We start from the raw sequence: 18,522 nt of genomic DNA, 5'->3' as shown, positions 1-18,522 counted from the left end.
GGGGTGCAAAATAACACAGAACCAGCTCCTTTGAAATCTCCTTTGTATATTCTATACATATAGGAGGTCTGCCTTACTCTGACTTTGGTATCTGATTTATACCCTTTACTGCTTCATATGAAACTGACTCAGGGGACTTTCCGGGTGGCGCAGTAGTTAAGAATCCACCTGCCAGTGCAGGGGACACGGGTTCGAGCCCTGGTCTGGGAGGATCCCACATGCAACTAAGTCCGTGCACCACAACTGCTGAGCCTGCGCTCTACAGCCTGCGAGCCACAACTACTGAAGCCCGCGCGCCTAGAGCCCGTGCTCCGCAACAAGAGAAGCCACCACAATGAGAAGCCAGCGCACCGCAACGAAGACTAGCCCCCGCTCGCCGTAATTAGAGAAAGCCCGCACGCAGCAACGAAGACCCAACACAGCCAAAATTTTAAAAAATAAAATAAAAATTTTAAAAATATGTAAAACTGACTCAGGAAGAATGCCATTCCTAACATCCTGTCATACTGATTTACTGGTGTATTGTCTATCTCCCCCTATGTGTTCACAGCTATATTTTAAGCGCTTTTACCACTGTCTGGAACATGATAAGCACTCAACAAATATTTGTTGAATGAATGAAAGAAACTTGGACTTGCTATCTAAAGGGCATAAGAAAAATTAAGCCTGTTGATTCATACTTCCAAATTGATCTCTAGAAAGATGATACCAATTGTATGCCCTTATTAAGAGTATATAAGAATACCTTTCCTCCACTCACTCGTAATAGGTATTACTCATTCTCTTCTTTATGATTTTGAGTGAAGTCAATCAACTCTTAATATGCTCATTACTCATATGTACTACTGTTTAAAATTTTTCTCAAAAAAAATTTTCTCTTCATTGTCCATTTTTGTTTACTTTTGAGATATGTTATTTTCTAGTTAATTTTTAAGACCTCCTTTTAAAAAAGGCATTAACCCAAAATTGCACATATTTCCCAACAAGTTTTTGGTTCTTTTCCTTATGGTCTTTTTGCTTTACAGAAATTTTTTATTGATACACAAAACTATTAATTTTTTCCTTTTCTTTCCTTTCAGTTTCTACTTTTGGTGTCATACTTAGAAATTTTTTCCATAACTCTAAAATAGCACTTCTCATCCAACAGTGATAGAACACAAATGATAAATGTTAGCCCAATATGTAATTTTTAATTTCCTAGTAGTGACATTTAAAAAAGTAAAAGGAAACAGGTAAAATTAAGTATATTTTATTTAATCCAATATATCAAAAATATTATCATTTTAATGTGTAATCAATTAAAATTTAATAAGAGTTTTACATTTTTTTCTTTGTGCAAAGTTTTTGAAATCTAGTGTTCATTTTATACTTTTAGGACATCTCAGTTAAGTCTAGCCATATTTCAAGGGCTCAAGTGAAATGAGGGTATCATACTGGACATGGTAGTATTAAACTATGACAATTCACCGATATTTTCTTCTAAAATATTTTCATTGTATAGATATTGCTTCTTCTTCCTTTGAAATTTATTTTGGTGCCAAGTATGAAAGAGATTCTAACGTCATTTTCTCTACCACAGAGCTAGCAAGTTGCCCCACTGATGTAAAATGCCACCTTATATATTGAATCTCCATGTATAATTGGGTCTAACCCTGGACCCTAATCTATCTGTTCCTGTATCAACAACAAACTGCTTGACCAGTTGTAGCTTTAGAATTCATTTTACTATACTGTATATCTTCATTCTTTTCTTCTTTCAGGATTTTCCTGATTTTCCCATATTTGTCCTTTTAAATAAAATTTGAACTATGCTCAAAAGTAGAAATTCCAATGAGATTTTGATAAGGATGATGTTCAACATACAGATTAGTCTGGGAAAAATATACTTCTTCACAATAGGAAAATTTCCATTCAAAATCATGACAGGTGTCTCTGTCTCCTTTTGTATAATTTAGCAAGTTCTTATTTAACTACCTTCATATAGGCCTAACACATTTCTATGTTTCTTCCTAGTTGTTTTATTCAACAATTTACAAAAAGTAAAAAAGGGTCTGCAGAACATGGGAAATGGTGAATCCTCTGTATATAAGAAAAGGCATGTCAAAATCAATACTTTTTATGTTAGTATGGTTTTACACCAACTAAAATGCATTTATAATATAAGACCACATGGAACAGGTTTATTGGTTTAATCCCCTAATTAATTGCTTACTTGCAATGCCAAATGCATCTCCAATCCCCAAAGTTAAGATCTGTTTTATCTGGATTTTCATCTTCAGCTGATTTCTCCAAGTTAGCACTGGACCACAGTTGCAAACAGCTAGAACCAGTTAAAAGACGATTGCCTAAAATATATATATATCAAAAAAATAATATATATATATCATTCACCAATTATTATTTAGGTATTTAATTAGTGAGTTAAGTACATGCTCAAGAGTTGTATATAATACTATAAAGATAATACAACTTTTTTAAAAAGTCAAATAACAAAAAGAGATTTGGGGTATGGGGGAGTAAGGCTATATTTTAACTTTGTTGAAGAAACTTAAGACAAAAAAGGGAACAGATCTTATCATCTCTCATCCAACAAACATTTAATGAGCATCTTCTTTGTAACAGGCACTGTGCTAGGCACTGGCAATACAATAAGAAATGAAAGACTGTTCTTTTTCATGATGGGTTCACATTCCAGTAGAGAAATATTATGAACAGAAGCATGAAAACATGCAAGTTCAAATATATTCCAGAGAATGCCTCATAATCTCATTATAGTTAAGGGATAAGGTACGTAGTAGACTTAGAAAAAGAAATAAGTTTGGAAAAAAGGGATCATATTGTGAAGCATTTTTGAGGTTCATAAAGAGTTCAGAGTTTGTTATAGGTAGCTGGAAGTTAAAGGTTTTATTTAGGGGGGGTGTAGTTTACATAAGTGTATCTGTATTTTAGAACAAGGGGTCTCAACTGGGAGGGGCTGTCAACAGATGGACGGACGTAAGATGCCCATAAACCTCCTTCCAATGACATACATGCAAAAGTTATAGGTATACTTTGCGCATTTTTCTAGAGAGATAATCCATAATTTTCACCATACTTTCAAAAACTCCAGTAAACAAAGAAGGGTAAATTATGATTCTTTATAACTCTAGAGATAGGCAAGATTAGGAAAAATGTAAGACGCTGGGAAATCTGGTTAAATGACTATAATAAATACAGATGGGAAATCATGAGGATCTGAATCAAATATTAAAGTAATAAGCATGGATTTTAAAGCCATTTCAAAAAAAAGAACAGAATTTTCATGGCATGATACCAAGTAAAAAACAGAGAGATACAAGAGGTTTCAAGGAGAGATTCCAACTTTATGACTTGGGGAATTGAGTGGAAGATTGTGCTATCAAAGAAAATAAAGGCAGTACAATTTTGGCCAAAAAGCTGACAATAAATAAGGCATTCTATCTCTCTGGAAAGATCACTTTATTTAAAAAGTGAGTCTGTGGCAAAACACTGACTTTAGATCAGAAATCCTTGTGTCTAAATCCCAAATAAGTTACTCAATCAGCTATGTGAATTTGATCGAGTTGGGCAACCTCTGAGTCTCAATTTTCTCACCTATAAAATTAGAAGTTTGTGTAGAGCTGTTTTAAGAATTAGCTATAATATGTATTACATATCTAGCACAGGCTAGGCACTTAGCAGAAGCTCAATAAATAATAGCAACTAGGTGGAAAGTCCTATAGACAGATAAAAACAGCCCAGAAAGTATTGATACTAATGAGACATTCCATTTAAATATGGTTATCATTCCACTGTTTAGCTTAGCAACATACATACGTTTTCTTTTTTTTTACTGAGATGTAACTGACATGTATCATTGTATTAGTTTCAGGTTACAACATAATGATTCAATATTTGTATACAGTGTGAAATGACCACCACAGTAAGTCTCCTTAACATTCATCACCACACATGGCTACAATGTTTTTTCTTACGATGAGAACTTTAAGATCTACTTTCTCTTAGCAACTTTCAAATACACAATACAGAATTATTAAGCATAGTCACTATGTCATACATTACATCCCAGGATTTATTTATTTCATAACTGAAAGTTTGTACCTTCACCTATTTCATCTACTCTCCCCAATCCCACCCCACCCTACTCCAGCCCACTGCCTCTGACAACTACCAATCTGTTCTCTGTATCTATACGTTCAGTTTTGACAAGTTTTCTTTAACATAAACTAAAGGTGAAACTAAGGTAACCCATGAAGGATTAAGAAATTAATATAGAACACAAAATAATTCATCCCAGTTATGGAATGAAACAAAAGTAGGTAAGGTATGGCACAATACATTGATTTGAACAGAAAGGCAGAAGTATAGATATCAAAGTAGGAAAAAAAAGCATTAAGTCTAAAATAGTAAGTCTTATGATTTAAGCAAGATGCAATAGTGCGTTTGGAGACAACACAAAGGCACTATAGTCAGTTTACTAGCACCATCTGAAAAATATTCTTTATATCCCAATACCTGGCATATACTAATAAGTAAATATTCATCAAAACAAAATACTAGTATTTCACTTAATATATTCTAGATCTGTTTATATAAATAATTACAAAGTTCATTTACAAAAGTAATAATAGCTCCCCAATATATATTACAGTAATAACCCATTTCTCAACCAAACCACTTAAATTTTAAACTTTTTGATTATAAAAAGAAAAATGATAAACTTTTATGTGAATTTTAAATAAATCATGATTTAAAAGATAATGGTCATGAAATACTGGCAAGTCACTACTAGATATGTTAAGAAAATAAGTAGTTATCTTCTAATACTACTCTGTAATGATGATTTTAGAAGAACTAAAATGCTGTCAATATCAATAACAATATCAATACTACCTTCTAAAGAATTAGTACTTACAGACTGCAGGTACAAAAATTCCAGGCAACTACTATGTCATTACTAAAGAAATATCACTCAATTCAAATAATAAATGTTTTTATTACAGTTATTCATGAGACTTCAAGTAGCCAGTTCACTTGCTAACAATATTTTTATAGGTAAGTACCTACATAAATACCTTTTTACAGAAAGTACCAACTACTTTCATATATACTACCATATCTGATCATTAAAAAACTATCTTGTGAAATAGATATTACCTTAATTTAAAGTGAGTTAACCATTCTTGATATGTTAAGTAATCTGCTCATGATCACAAAACTTGTAGTCATATATGTAAACATTTATTGAGAGCTTAATATATGATGGACCCCTAAAGATAAATAAAATACTGAATAAAATAGATTCTAAGCCCTTGCCTAATAAAAAAAAAGGTAAACAAATAATTATAATAAATTGTAGTGTTATCACAGAGTAACCATATAATTTATCATCCAAATAGGAACACCTGTGAAAGTAAAGGTGACACTGCTAATAATCTTATAAGGAAACAGGCATAAACTGGACATCAGCGACCCTATCCAGAGTAGAGTTATATTCAAAGTGCTGTACTAAACGCCAAATTTGAACCCAGGACAAATTTTTACTCTTTTCACTGTATGCATAAAATATACCTGTAGGCTACTAGCTAGTAAGCATCCATCTCATGAGAAAAAACATCTTAAAACATTATGTGATTTTTATTTAATCTAAGATAATCTCTTTTACCTTCTAAAATAATTTCCCAAGGTTCTGAACTTCGTATTCTAAATTAACATTTTTTTCTCAGCCATTTTATCTACTATATTAAAATTTATCTTATCTATCTTAACTGATGACTTCTAGTTCTATGCTCCAAAGATAACTTCTTTCATAAATTTAGATTCAAATTTCTAACAATCTAGTAAATACTGCTATAGGATATGCAAGCATCTCAAATTCCATACATCCAAATAAAATTTATGTTCCACTATCTCTAACTCCTACATATCACTCTTCTTGTGATCAAAGATACCCTCAGAATAATGTGAAATCCAGTTGTCAAGTAATGTCAATTCGACTACCTAAATGCATTTCATACCCATGTATTCCTTTCATTAGTCACGCCATATTAATTGAGCACCTACTATGATAAAGGCACTGAAATAAGTTCTTATTTCTCTTTCAGACTACTGTGAATGCACACTTTCCAAAGGTAATTATAGATAATACAGTATTTATCTTCCTGTTCCTCTTGTGTCTGATCATTCTAAGTTACTGCTACCAGAAAAATCTGGCAAAACCATAAATCTTAGCCTGTCACTAGCCATTTTCAAAAACCTATACATTTTATACAATTAAAAGGAATTAAATTAAAATTCTTTAATTCTTCACATGACTGTAAAGGCTTTCCATATATGCTGTATTCTTATCTCATCACCAGACTCACTCCAGCCTCAATGAAGTACTAACCATTACTAGAATATATCTTATGCTTTCTTTCTTTGTTCCTCTTTGCTCACTCTGGTAAATTGGTAAAAATGACTTTAGGATGATTTTCTAATGCAGAAATAGATAACTGATACATATACACATTATCTCTTCTTAGAATTCACTTCTTTTTTCCTTCTTCAACCTATTCCCACCTTCATTGTCAAAATCTATCTACTCTCATGGCAAAAGGCTCCTCTGCAATGGAACTTTGATTCCCCACAAAGAATTAGTGTCTCCTTCCCAAAACAACAGGTATTCCTACAATAGCTGGACACTATTATGGTGCATATTTTCCTCATTTCAGTATAAGTTCTAAAATAGCACAACCTGTTTTACTTACTTTTGTGTTCCCCACCATTTCACACAAAGCAGAACTGAAATACATGAAAGTAAGAAAAAAAGCAATAGCCTAGACAAGTGTTATTTCACTTCAGTTAATTCTTCTTGTATTCTTACCTGCAGGATCCCAAGTTATATTGTGTGCTATTGAGTCCAGAAAAAATTGGCCACTTTTCTGCCACTGACTATATAATTCCTAAAATTAAAAAGTCATTTAGTCAATAATTATTGGCATCTTTTCTGTCAAACGTATATACTGACACTAATTATTTTTAACAATACATGTACTCATTTTTTTTAGGTATAATTGACCATGTAGTCATACTTAAAGAGAATAAAATGTTCAGCTTGTCAAGAAAAATAAGGAATATGTGATGGAGGAGATCAGTGAGAGAACATCCATTCCTATAAGTCCAAAAGCCTGTCTTTAGTATATTTGAACAACCAATAAGTATCTGCCAACTAGGACAACATATATATTAACCTCAGCCTTTTAAAGTTATAATTATTACTTTATTATTATTATAGTTACAAAGGTTTAATTTTAAATATGTCTGTGTCTGCTATTTGAGGATTCCTCCTCTATAAAGTTTCATCTTCATCTGAGGGTGTACGGTTATGTGTGAAAATTCAGAATAAGAGATGTTAACACTTCCCTTACATTACATAATTTAAGGGCTTTTCATTCCTTAAAGCAATATTTTTCAAACTTTTTTAACCTGCAAACCAGTAAGAAATACATGTTGCATTATAACCCAGAACAAACACACATACACACACATAAATGCAATCTAAGTTCACCCTTAATACATGTGATGCACTCTTAACATTTTCTATTATATTTCATTTTCTTTTAAATTCAGGTTGTGGCCTACTAAGTTGACTTCTCTAACCTCTAATACATTGAGATCCATAAACACTATCTTAATGTAGTCGTTCCCATACTTTAGTATGAAAACAGCCTAAGATGTTTATTAAAAATTCAAATGCTCAAGACCCATGCCCAAAGGTTCAGATTCAAAAGGTCCAGAACTGGGCACAGGAAATCTGTACTTTAAACCAACATCTCCAGGTGATTCTGATACAGGTGGCCTGCAGGATATGCTTTTATGAAACACTATCCTGCAGGAATGGCTCTCAATCACAGCACACATCAGAACTCCCTCTAGATCTATATGTACAAGCACACAGGCACAATCCCACACCTACACATTTAGAATTCCTCAGGGCAGGATATGGACACACGTATCAACTAGTGATTCTGAAGTGTACTTCTTGTGAAGAACCACCATCTTAAAAGAATATTCCAGAATGTACAAATAAAAGAATATAATATTTTTTATGAGGCTCTAAGGATTCTCTGAGACTATATCCTGGAATTCAAGATTTTGTGCATCTTCCAAGTTTATGATTTTTCCATTTGATCCAGTTTTCCCTTTATTCATCAGGCTTTTTTTTCACCCTCTCTGCAAAGTCAGTGCTGCCTACCAATAAACAAGCCTCTTCTTATTGAATTTTTTACACTATTATATTAAACAATTATAATTAGTACAAGAGAAAATGGGCAAAACCTGAAATTCTCAATTCTACCCTTATCAATAAAGGCATTTTAACATAACAAACTGATTTTTTTTTAAAGTCAGCTATTTCATTCAACAAATACTTATTGAGTATTATTTGAAATACAGTGTTTTGGATGGAGCAACCACCTTTAAAATTTGTTTTTAGTGCTATCAGTTACTAACTCATAAGGGTGTGAGAGCCTCTAACACTGGATTCATTAGGTAATATATAAACACAAATAGAAATGAGGAGAGAACTGTGGACTCTCCTTCCATGAAATTTTAAAATGGATATCAATTAACCCAGAGAAAATATTTTTCATTAACACAAGGTAGGGAAAAAGAATGCTCACACCCAGGAATCAAGACAACTAGTTTCTCTCTTAGTTCTGGGGCTCAATAGCTGTTTCATTGCTCAAGTCACTTATTTTGGGGTCTCTGCTGCCTTATTTATAAAAAAGAAGTAACAGCTGCCCAACTAAGTCAGAGGGAATTTGTAAGATACTAATGAGCTAAGTGAAAATGAAATGAAAGCTATTAAAAGATATATAAGGTAAATCTATTGTTGACACACTGTTTAATTCTTTACATTTAACACATTTCTACAGTCTTTGACATCAAAAATAAACAAACATTAACCAATTTCGGAATTGAGCAAAGAGCCTCTTAAGGTTGACCTGCTTAGTTTCAATAGCTACAGAGCAACAGAGAAATAAACCAGTCCTATGACTCCTACTACAATGCTCTTTAGACCACACCATGCTGATCTTCTTCCACATGGTTCAAATCACTAGCTTAACCTTCAGTAGAAACGGATAAAACAGCCTGTTCTGACTGTTATCTTTAAGAGCATCTAAACACCCAAGAAATCTACTACATAACCTCACTATTTATAAATTATAAAGTTTTAACCAACTCTCAGGAACTATTTCTGAATATAGTTTCTTTATTAAAAAAAAATTCACTAGGGAGGGTGGGAGGGAGGGAGACGCAAGAGGGAAGAGATATGGGAACATATGTATATGTATAACTGATTCACTTTGTTATAAAGCAGAAACTAACACACCATTGTAAAGCAATTATACCCCAATAAAGATGTTAAAAAAAAAAATTCACTGACCCACTAACAATTATTACATGATATAATAAGTGCAAGAAAGTAAGTTCAGGGGGTAGGTTAAGACTTTGCAATTAAAACATGTCACTTTAAGAACAAAATATATAAAGCAGAAAAACTACCTAAAAGTAGATCACAGAAACAAAGAACAAGTGCCACATATGACTGGACAATGATGTTTGCCATTAGCAATAAAGTAACTAACAAGTTTCAAGTTGTTGACTCTTCAAATACTTAATAAAAGAAAAAAATGATAGATGGAAAAAAAAGAAAAGCGTTTCAAGATAATTCATATGCACAATTTAGTTTAATTCTACTTCAATGAAACATACATCTTTAATAAGGAAGTGGCATTTAACATGTTGTCTTTAATTACAGTGTATAATTTATACTGATTTATGTGATCACTCTAATTTTGTACTCTTAAAAATGGTATATTTTAATACACAACACATTTTCATTTCTAAGAGAAAAAGATGAATTACTGACCAAATTTTTCTTTTGCTTCGGTAGGTTAACTGGTTCAAAAACAGATACAACATTTCCATAGGATGCTGCAATCTTTTAAAAAGAAAAAAGAAAGAAAACTTATGGATATGTTAACTTACTTATGAATCAAAAGAACAAAAGAAATTAACAGTATAACTTAAAAAATACCCAACACAGGGCTTCCCTGGTGGCGCAGTGGTTGAGAGTCCACCTGCCGATGCAGGGGACACGGGTTCGTGCCCCGGTCCGGGAAGATCCCACATGCTGCGGAGCGGCTGGGCCCGTGAGCCATGGCCGCTGAGCCTGCGCGTCCGGAGCCTGTGCTCCGCAAACGGGAGAGGCCACAGCAGCGAGAGGCCCGCGTACCGCAAAAAAAAAAAAAAAAAAAAAAAATACCCAACACAAAATTTCTTTCACCAATACTTGAGAATGTCAATTTTGGGGACTACCATATCTGGATCAGAATTCCAGTGCTGTCACTGTGTACCAGCAAGTTAAGCTCTCTGAACCTTAGTTTCTATCTATATTTACAGTATATATAATACTATCTTCCTAATAGGATTATTTTGAGGGTTGAAATAACATTTGTAAAGCATCTGGTAAAGAATTATCTATATAAGATGCATAGTAAATGTTAATTCCCTTCCTCACAGAAGAAAATGTATTGATGTATTCCTTGTCAAGTATGGAATTTGACGTGACTTAAAAATCAAGTTTTTAGGTTATCTGTCTTCAAAGTTCTGTCAGTGTATATTTAACTTTTTAGAAGTAAAACTTAGATCTATTCCTTTGTAAACTCTCTAAGGAGTATATTTTTTCAATATTCTATTTTATTTGAGTAACTTTCAAATATTTACTCTTAAATCAATGAAGCATAACCCTTGCTGGCTCTGTTTTATAAGGTAGCTACTACTATAGCTTGAGTGAGTCACAAATGAAGAACATTAAAACATCAGAAATCAGACAGATATATAGATAGAATGAATGATCAGGGATAAAAATAAGAACATATAATCTAGTGAAGACAGTAAGAAATGAGGATGTAACATACATAATGGAAAAAAAAACTTTCAATGGATATTTTAAAGTGTTCTGAGGAGATCTTAGAAGGTAGAAATCATCTGCACTGACTTCAACTGGGAGTATTTAGTTTGTGCCTTTAAATGTGGATAGAATTTCAAACTGCAGTGAGTGTTCAATTTTAGAAATAGGGCATAGTATGAACACAAGTGTACATCTTTTTTTTTAATATTTATTTATTTGGCTGCTCCAGGTCGTAGTTGCGGCACGTGAAATCTTCGTTGCCGCATGCAGGATCTAGTTCCCTGACCAGGGATTGCACCTGGGGCCCCTGCATTGGGTGTGTGGAGTCTTAACCACTGGACTACCAGGGAAGTCCCCACGAGTGTAAATATTAAAAGAGGTAAAGTACATTGGGAGGTGACTGAGCACCAGCCCAGGCAGAAGTGAGAAATAATGGACATGAGGCCAAAAAGGCAAGTGTGAGTGGGTTAAACCAAGGTGAACAATTTGAACTTTTCTAAGTTCATGGGAAACTAAGAATGGTTTTAAGCAAATGAATAACAAGTCAAATGCAGATGAATTTTCTTAGGAAAATTAATCTGGTAGTACAAATAAAAAAACAGTAATGATAAAATATTGATGCCTATGGTATCAAGAAGTATTTCCTTCTAAAAGGTAAACAGAAATCCCAAGTACCAAAATCTACAAATTTTCGTCTTGATACCTTAAGGAATCATTTGAGTATACTGTTATCTGTAAAACAAAGGAAATTTACCCTTTATTAGAATAATTATAAAACCAAATGACCTCTTCATTCTAACCTGGATTTCATGTAATATAGATTAAAAGATAACTCATATTGAAAATTTCTAAAATTAGATTTCCAACATTAACAAGCCCTATGTGAATCTAAATGGTATAAGTAAGTTTTTATATACAATCAAGATTACAGAACTACAGAGCTACGAGATCAAACAAACATGAAGAGAAAGGGAAAAAAGTCTCAAGGATTTTTAGCATTCCATAATAAAAACCACTTTCGTAGTACAGTGAGAATGAAAGACATGAACAAAAGAAAGACAGATGAGATACCTGTAACTCTACTGAAAGTGAGGAACACAGGAATAACAAAAAGAACAGTAGTCCAAAAAGTAGGCAAAGACTACAAGAGTTGAAACTCCTTTGTTACGAGTATCTTTAAACTAGGTCCCAAGAAGTAACTTTTCAGAATGGCAGCCTTATTAGGAATGATTACATTAAAAAAAATAAGGTTGGGCCCATTTTGATTTCTCACACAAAATGTTCTGGTAGAATCACAAACAATATACATGAATTAAGTATCTACCAAAAAAATTAAATTTGCAAAGTTCAGCCTAGTCTAGCTGCAACTGTACCTAGGCCTGGTCATCTATGCCTATATGGTGCTATATTAAGCTATACACTATACTGCCCATAAGTCATAACTCTCCCAACTCTGGTACTATACAGAACTGTATTTAACCTGATGTTAAATCATATGCCGTTTCTTTTTTTTTTTTTTTTTTTTTTGCGGTACGCGGGCCTTTCACTGTTGTGGCCTCTCCCGTTGCGGAGCACAGGCTCCAGGTGCGCAGGCTCAGCGTCCATGGCTCACAGGCTCAGCCGCTCTGCACGGCATGTGGGATCTTCCCGGACTGGGGCACGAACCCGTGTCCCCGGCATTGGCAGGCGGACTCTCAACCACTGCGCCACCAGGAAAGCCCATGCCCTGTTTCTTTTGTTTTTGTTGCTTTTTTACTTTCAAGGTAACTTTATACTTTCCATGTGTAAACAGAAGTTCAAATTAAATTTTTCATTTTTCTTATAGACTTGGAATAAATTATTTAAAAAATTATCAATTTATGTTCATTTTTGTACAAAGTTTATCTAGAAGTTACAAGGAGATAACTACCTGTTTACAGACAAAAAAGGACTCTAACAACAATTTCTTTTCAGGGTTTATTTCTAAATAGACTGAAGTTTATTGTCATTCCTTTCCCTCAATCCAATCAATTTTTAAATAAGTAAGCTTTATACCTATTCTACAGGTAATATTACATTTGTTTGTCAATTCATGGAGAAAACTATGCTATATTTCAAGATTATATGAGAACAGAATTCCTGACAATCTCTAAGATACATCTGAGTCAGGAATTTTGTTCTCTAGAGTGCATCTTAGAGAGCCAAAGAAATCTGTAGCTACATTGTCTTGGAAACACAGCAAGTCTCTAATTCAATAGGAAATAGATACTTCAGAGACTATACTTACAAAAACCATATTCAAAACAAATCTCATATCACCACAAGATTACAAACCTTGCCTTGTTGCATTGAACAATCTACACATCCTACTTGAATATTTCCATGTTTAGCTCCTGGGATTATTTGCAGTCTTTCAAAATCACTTCCCAGTATAACAATGTCACATCCAGAGGCATAAGCCTAAAAACAAAGAAAAAAATGAACAAAGTAAAATAAAAATGATAAAATTGTCAAGAAAATATTTATCATGTATAACACTGGCGTTAAATATTAACAGACTAATTTTAAATATTTTAAAAAATCTTTATTATTTGAGAATATTCCCCTTACCTCCCATATATAGTCCCATCAGTCAGTCCTTTCTGCAAAATATATACCAATTCCTTTCACTTTTTCCATCTCCACTGAATGCTACTGCCCTTATCTAAACTACCATAATCTCTCTCCTGCATTATTGTTTACACTCTGACTGCTTCCATTCTTGCTTCCCTCTAATTCCTTTCCACACACAGACAAGAGTGATCTTTTAAAAATGTTTATTACACCAAGTAATTTTCCCTTCAATAGTTTCCTCATCGCACTTGGAATAAAATCTCAACTTCTTATCAATGTCAATGCCCTAAATGATTGTCCTAATTCCCCAAATCCATCTCAAGCTATTCTTTCATTCCCTCAATTGGCTCCTGCCCTTACATTGCCCTTCTTTCTGTTTCTTGGGCGTAACAATCTTTTTTCACCTCAAGGTGGTTTACCTTCCTTCTATCTGCCTGGTCTTTGTCTAACTAGCTTCTTTTCAACATTCATGTCTCAGTTCCTGAATATACTCATATTGATCAATATTCTTCCCCCCTCCCCTAATTACTTTCCATCACACTACTCTTTTTCTTCTTCATAGCATATACCACAATTTGTAAATATCTTGCTTGTTATCCATTTCCATTACTACAAGTTAAGGTCCAAGACGAAAAAGTAGGGTTCAAGTTTATCTTGTTCTCTGCTCTTAGATCACAGGAGTTTCTTCCATTTAAGAGTACGTGGCTGTTGTCCTAGAATTTACATGCAGCATAATTCTGAAAATAAAATATCTATCACAAACTGCTTTCCATCCTAAGTTCTTAAAATTTTAGTAATTCTTTACTTTCTCATCACTTTTGCACATATACATACACCTTACTTAATGTAAAAAATATTATACTTAATATATACTTCATGACCGTAATTCCTACCAAAGCCAAAATGCTTCTGTACAAGCTACCAAAAAATATTAGAAAAGGGACTTGAAAGAACATACAAATAAATCTGCTCACATTATCAACAAGAAAATGAGGCCTAAATTGGCCGACAACTTCTTAGTGGCAGAGTGGGCTTGAGAACTCTGATCTCTTGATTTTTGATCTAGTGCTATTTTGATGTCAGAACAGGAACTTCCCTAGTTAAGCATGCTTGTCTGGAATTTTCCTAAAAGGAATTAGGGGAAATCAAGTCTGTTTCTACTAGTGCCACACAGTGGAAAAAACTGGCTCAGTAAACAAACAAAAAACCTCATGATGGTCTGCTCACCTAGGTGTAAATATCCACAATAGGATCATAAGGCTTGTCACAAGACTAACAGCCAGAATAAATTCCAAAAACTAATTTATGAAAAATGTCATTAACAATACTCTAAAATACCTTAATATTTTAGAAACTGATTTTCTCCTGAATATTAAATTTTGATAAAATACTGATTGTCAGTTTACCAAAATACTGTATTAAATTTGGAATGTTTACAATGTAGATTTCCTCCTCACTAAACAAAATGTTTTCAGTTTCCATTAACTAGAATATATATATATATATATATTTTTTAAAATGTGTTCATAACTTTGCCTTCTTTTTGTTTACCTGCAATTATATATCTACTTACAGATGTTGTGTTGCACCTATTTTTGTCAATCAGGACTCTAAGTTTTCCTGAATTAAGTCTACATGAATCCTGAAGTACCTCACAAAATTACTGTTTAATTCAACAAGTATTAAACATTTATAAACTTGATAAATGCAAAGTTACCTCAGAAATAAACATCTATCCCTATAGAAAGATGCCAACTTATAATACAAATAAACCTTGATCATTCAAAGACTTATCCAGTTCTGGATTACCCTTGTTCTTTTGCTGCTGCTATTATACTATCACTGCCTGTCAGTTAATTTTTCCTTAGTGACGGCACTAGAAGGTGCAAAGCTATCTATCCCTAGTTTTGGCAAACTTTAAATTGAATAAAAATTATTGATCTTCATCTGGAATATCTCTGTCATTTAGTCCTCACTTTCTTCTTTCAGAGTTATAACTAATGGATGGCAATAAACTGGTAAATGGGGAAAAAACAAAAAACAAATATAACGAACTGCAGTTTACACTTCATCAGTTGACTATTATCCTTGGGGCTTATAATAAAAACAACTTCTGGTTTTCTTGACTACAGAATTTTAATTTTTATAGTTTATTTGACTAACTAAATATAAAATGCATTAGAGACTCAAACTCTATTTGTGTTTTGTTCCATTTCTTAATCATTTTCAAGAATGTGTAAACATCTCCTTAAAAATCCTGCTGTGCACAGAATACTGGTTGAATAAACTGTGGTACATAGCCACAATGGAGTATTAAACAGCTATAAAAAGGATGAGGAAGAAATCTATGAACTGACTTGGAGTGATTTCTAGGGGATATTATAAAGTGAAAAAAAAAAGTAGAAAAGAGCATATATGGCAATTTTTTGTGTGTAAGGAACAAGGAAAATAAAACACGTGTACCTGGCTTGCTACAAAAAGGAACAAAGGGAGAATAAAACTAGGGAAACATGAAGTTGGATACCTACAAAAGGGGAGAAGATGAAGTGGAAGCAACGAATAACACTTCTGAGTATAACTTTTTATATACTCACGACTTCTTTTTAAAATTGAAGTATAACTGACCTACAGCACTCTGTTAGTTCAGGTGCACAACTCCGTGATTCTACATTTCCATACATTATAAAGTGATCATCATTAAGTCTAGTTATTATGTGTCACCATACAAAGATATTACAGTATTATTGACTATATTCCCCATGCTGTACATTTAATGCCCATGACTCATTTATTTTGTAACTGGAAGTTTCTATTTCTTAATCTCCCTTACCTATTTCACTTATCACTCCCACCTCCCCCTTCCCTCCGCTCTGGCAACCACATTTGTCCCCTGTATCTATGAGTCTGTTACCGTTCTGCTGTTTGTTCATTTGTTTTGTTTTTTAGATTCCACATATAAGTGAAATCATACGGTATTTGTCTTTGTCTGACTTACTTCACTTAGCATAATACTCTCCAGGTCCACACATATTGTCACAAATGGCAAGATTCCATTCTTTTTTTATGGCTGAGTAATATTCTACTGTGTGTGTATACATGTATACACACACACACACACACACACACCTTTATCCATTCATCTACCAGTGGACACTAGTTATGACTTTTGAAACACGTTCATATACATATTCAAAAAATTGATTTAAATCAATCAGAATGGGGGGGAGGTGAAACAAAGGAACTAAGTACATTTCAAACAAATACTATATCTACACTGAAAGAAAGAAGGCAGGAAGGAACTAAGTAACTTATGAACACAGAATTTGACTATACGTTTGCAGCCTTGGAGAGTGAGAAGGAAAAAACTAGTCTTCCTCCCGTGTTTCTCCTTTGCTCTCACATTATTACCACATTCACAACACTTCTGACAACAGATATGGGGGGGGGGGTTTAACCACACCAAGCAAGCAATTATGTGACACCAACTGAGTATCCTACAATTTAACTCAGTCCTGACACTATCTGCCTGGAGATAGCATCAGATCCCACAAGTTAAGGGCTCAGCCTTAACTGAGACTGCCCTCCACTTCAGACGCTAATCACAAATAGTAGGTCCTCAGATTACCCACAACTTCTGTCCCAGTCAAAGGTTCCCATGACCTCTTCCCCCTTGGATTTATTTGCTAAAACAGTGCGAAGAACTCAGGGAAACACTTATGCTTACCAGTGTGATAAAGGATACAAATAAACAGCCAGAAAAAGAGATGGGGGCGGGGAGGGGGGCACTTTTTTGTGCTTTCCTCTATCTTTCATTCACTGTAGTCATCTGAGCCTATTTTTTCTTTTTGACAGGGCCAAATGCTAAGTGCTTTTCACTGGTATCCCATTTAATCCTCACAACAAATCCTGTGAGATATTTACTATAATCAATCCATTTTACTGATAAGGAAACTCGAACTTAGATTGAGTAATTGGCTCAAGTCTCAGAGCTAGTATCAGACACAAATGAGACTGAAAGCAAGTTATAACTAATGGGAAAAAACATGCTCTTACTCCTTCTGCTATGCTGCCATACAATGCCTTATAAATAAACATGATGTGAATTTAATAACTGTCCCCTAATTTCTTCCTATAATTAAAAATGACTTCTTTGGATGTAAAGCAACCAGAATTCCCATAACTGCTGATACGAATGTAAAATAAAATGGTCCCACTACTTTGGAAAGGTAAACACAGGCACACTCAATGATCCAGCAATTCTACCTCTAAGTTTATACCCAACAGAAATGTGTCTATATGTACACTAAGAGACATGTACAAGAACATTCATAGCTATTCATAAAAGCTCCAAAGTAGAACCAACTCAAACATATAATAGAATGCATAAATAACCTGTAGTATATATATTTTAAATGGATAGCCACCAAGGACCTACTGTATAGCACAGGGAACTCTGCTCAATATTCTGTAACAACCTAATTGGGAGAACAATTTGAAAAAGAATAGATACTTATAACTGAATCACTTTGTTGTACACCTGAAACTAACACAACATTGTTAACCAACTGTACTCCAATGTAAAATAAAAAATTTAAAAAAAAACTTTAGTATAATCATACAATGGAATACTATAAAGCAATGGTTCTCAAACTCTCTGGTTTCAGTAATCCTTTGTACACTTAAGAAAATACTGAGGATAACCACCCTAGCTTCTCCCTCCCCAAGAGCTTTAGTTTGTGTGGGTTATCACTATCAATATTTACTCTTTTAGAAAACTGAGAAAATATAATACACTAATTGATAAGGTAATCAAAACTTCCCAACAAATAAAAGCCCAGGACCAGTTGGCTTTACCAGTGAATTCTACCAAACATTTAAAGAATAATTAACACCAATCCTTGTCAAACCCTTCCAAAAAACTGAAGAGGCCATTTAACAAGGTCAACATTACC

General features: G+C 33.7%; 1 protein-coding gene across 3 annotated transcripts in view; it reads right to left on the bottom strand.

The window, feature by feature from the left end:
- The window catches only part of DMXL1 (Dmx like 1), a 124,030-nt gene that overhangs the window by 97,186 nt on the left and 8,322 nt on the right, over positions 1-18,522 (bottom strand). For all 3 annotated transcript variants that reach the window (XM_060143458.1, XM_060143459.1, XM_060143460.1), the window contains exons 2-5: positions 13,292-13,417; positions 9,935-10,006; positions 6,884-6,962; positions 2,213-2,345 (exon numbers count right to left, since the gene is read on the bottom strand). In XM_060143458.1, coding sequence (XP_059999441.1) covers positions 2,213-2,345; positions 6,884-6,962; positions 9,935-10,006; positions 13,292-13,417 — 410 coding nt within the window. The remainder of the gene's footprint in view (positions 1-2,212; positions 2,346-6,883; positions 6,963-9,934; positions 10,007-13,291; positions 13,418-18,522) is intronic.

This window comes from Lagenorhynchus albirostris, chromosome 3, assembly GCF_949774975.1.
Source record: "Lagenorhynchus albirostris chromosome 3, mLagAlb1.1, whole genome shotgun sequence".
Lineage (NCBI taxonomy): Eukaryota > Metazoa > Chordata > Mammalia > Artiodactyla > Delphinidae > Lagenorhynchus > Lagenorhynchus albirostris.
Note: the sequence above shows the minus strand (reverse complement) of the source record. Positions and strands in the feature narration are given on the sequence as shown.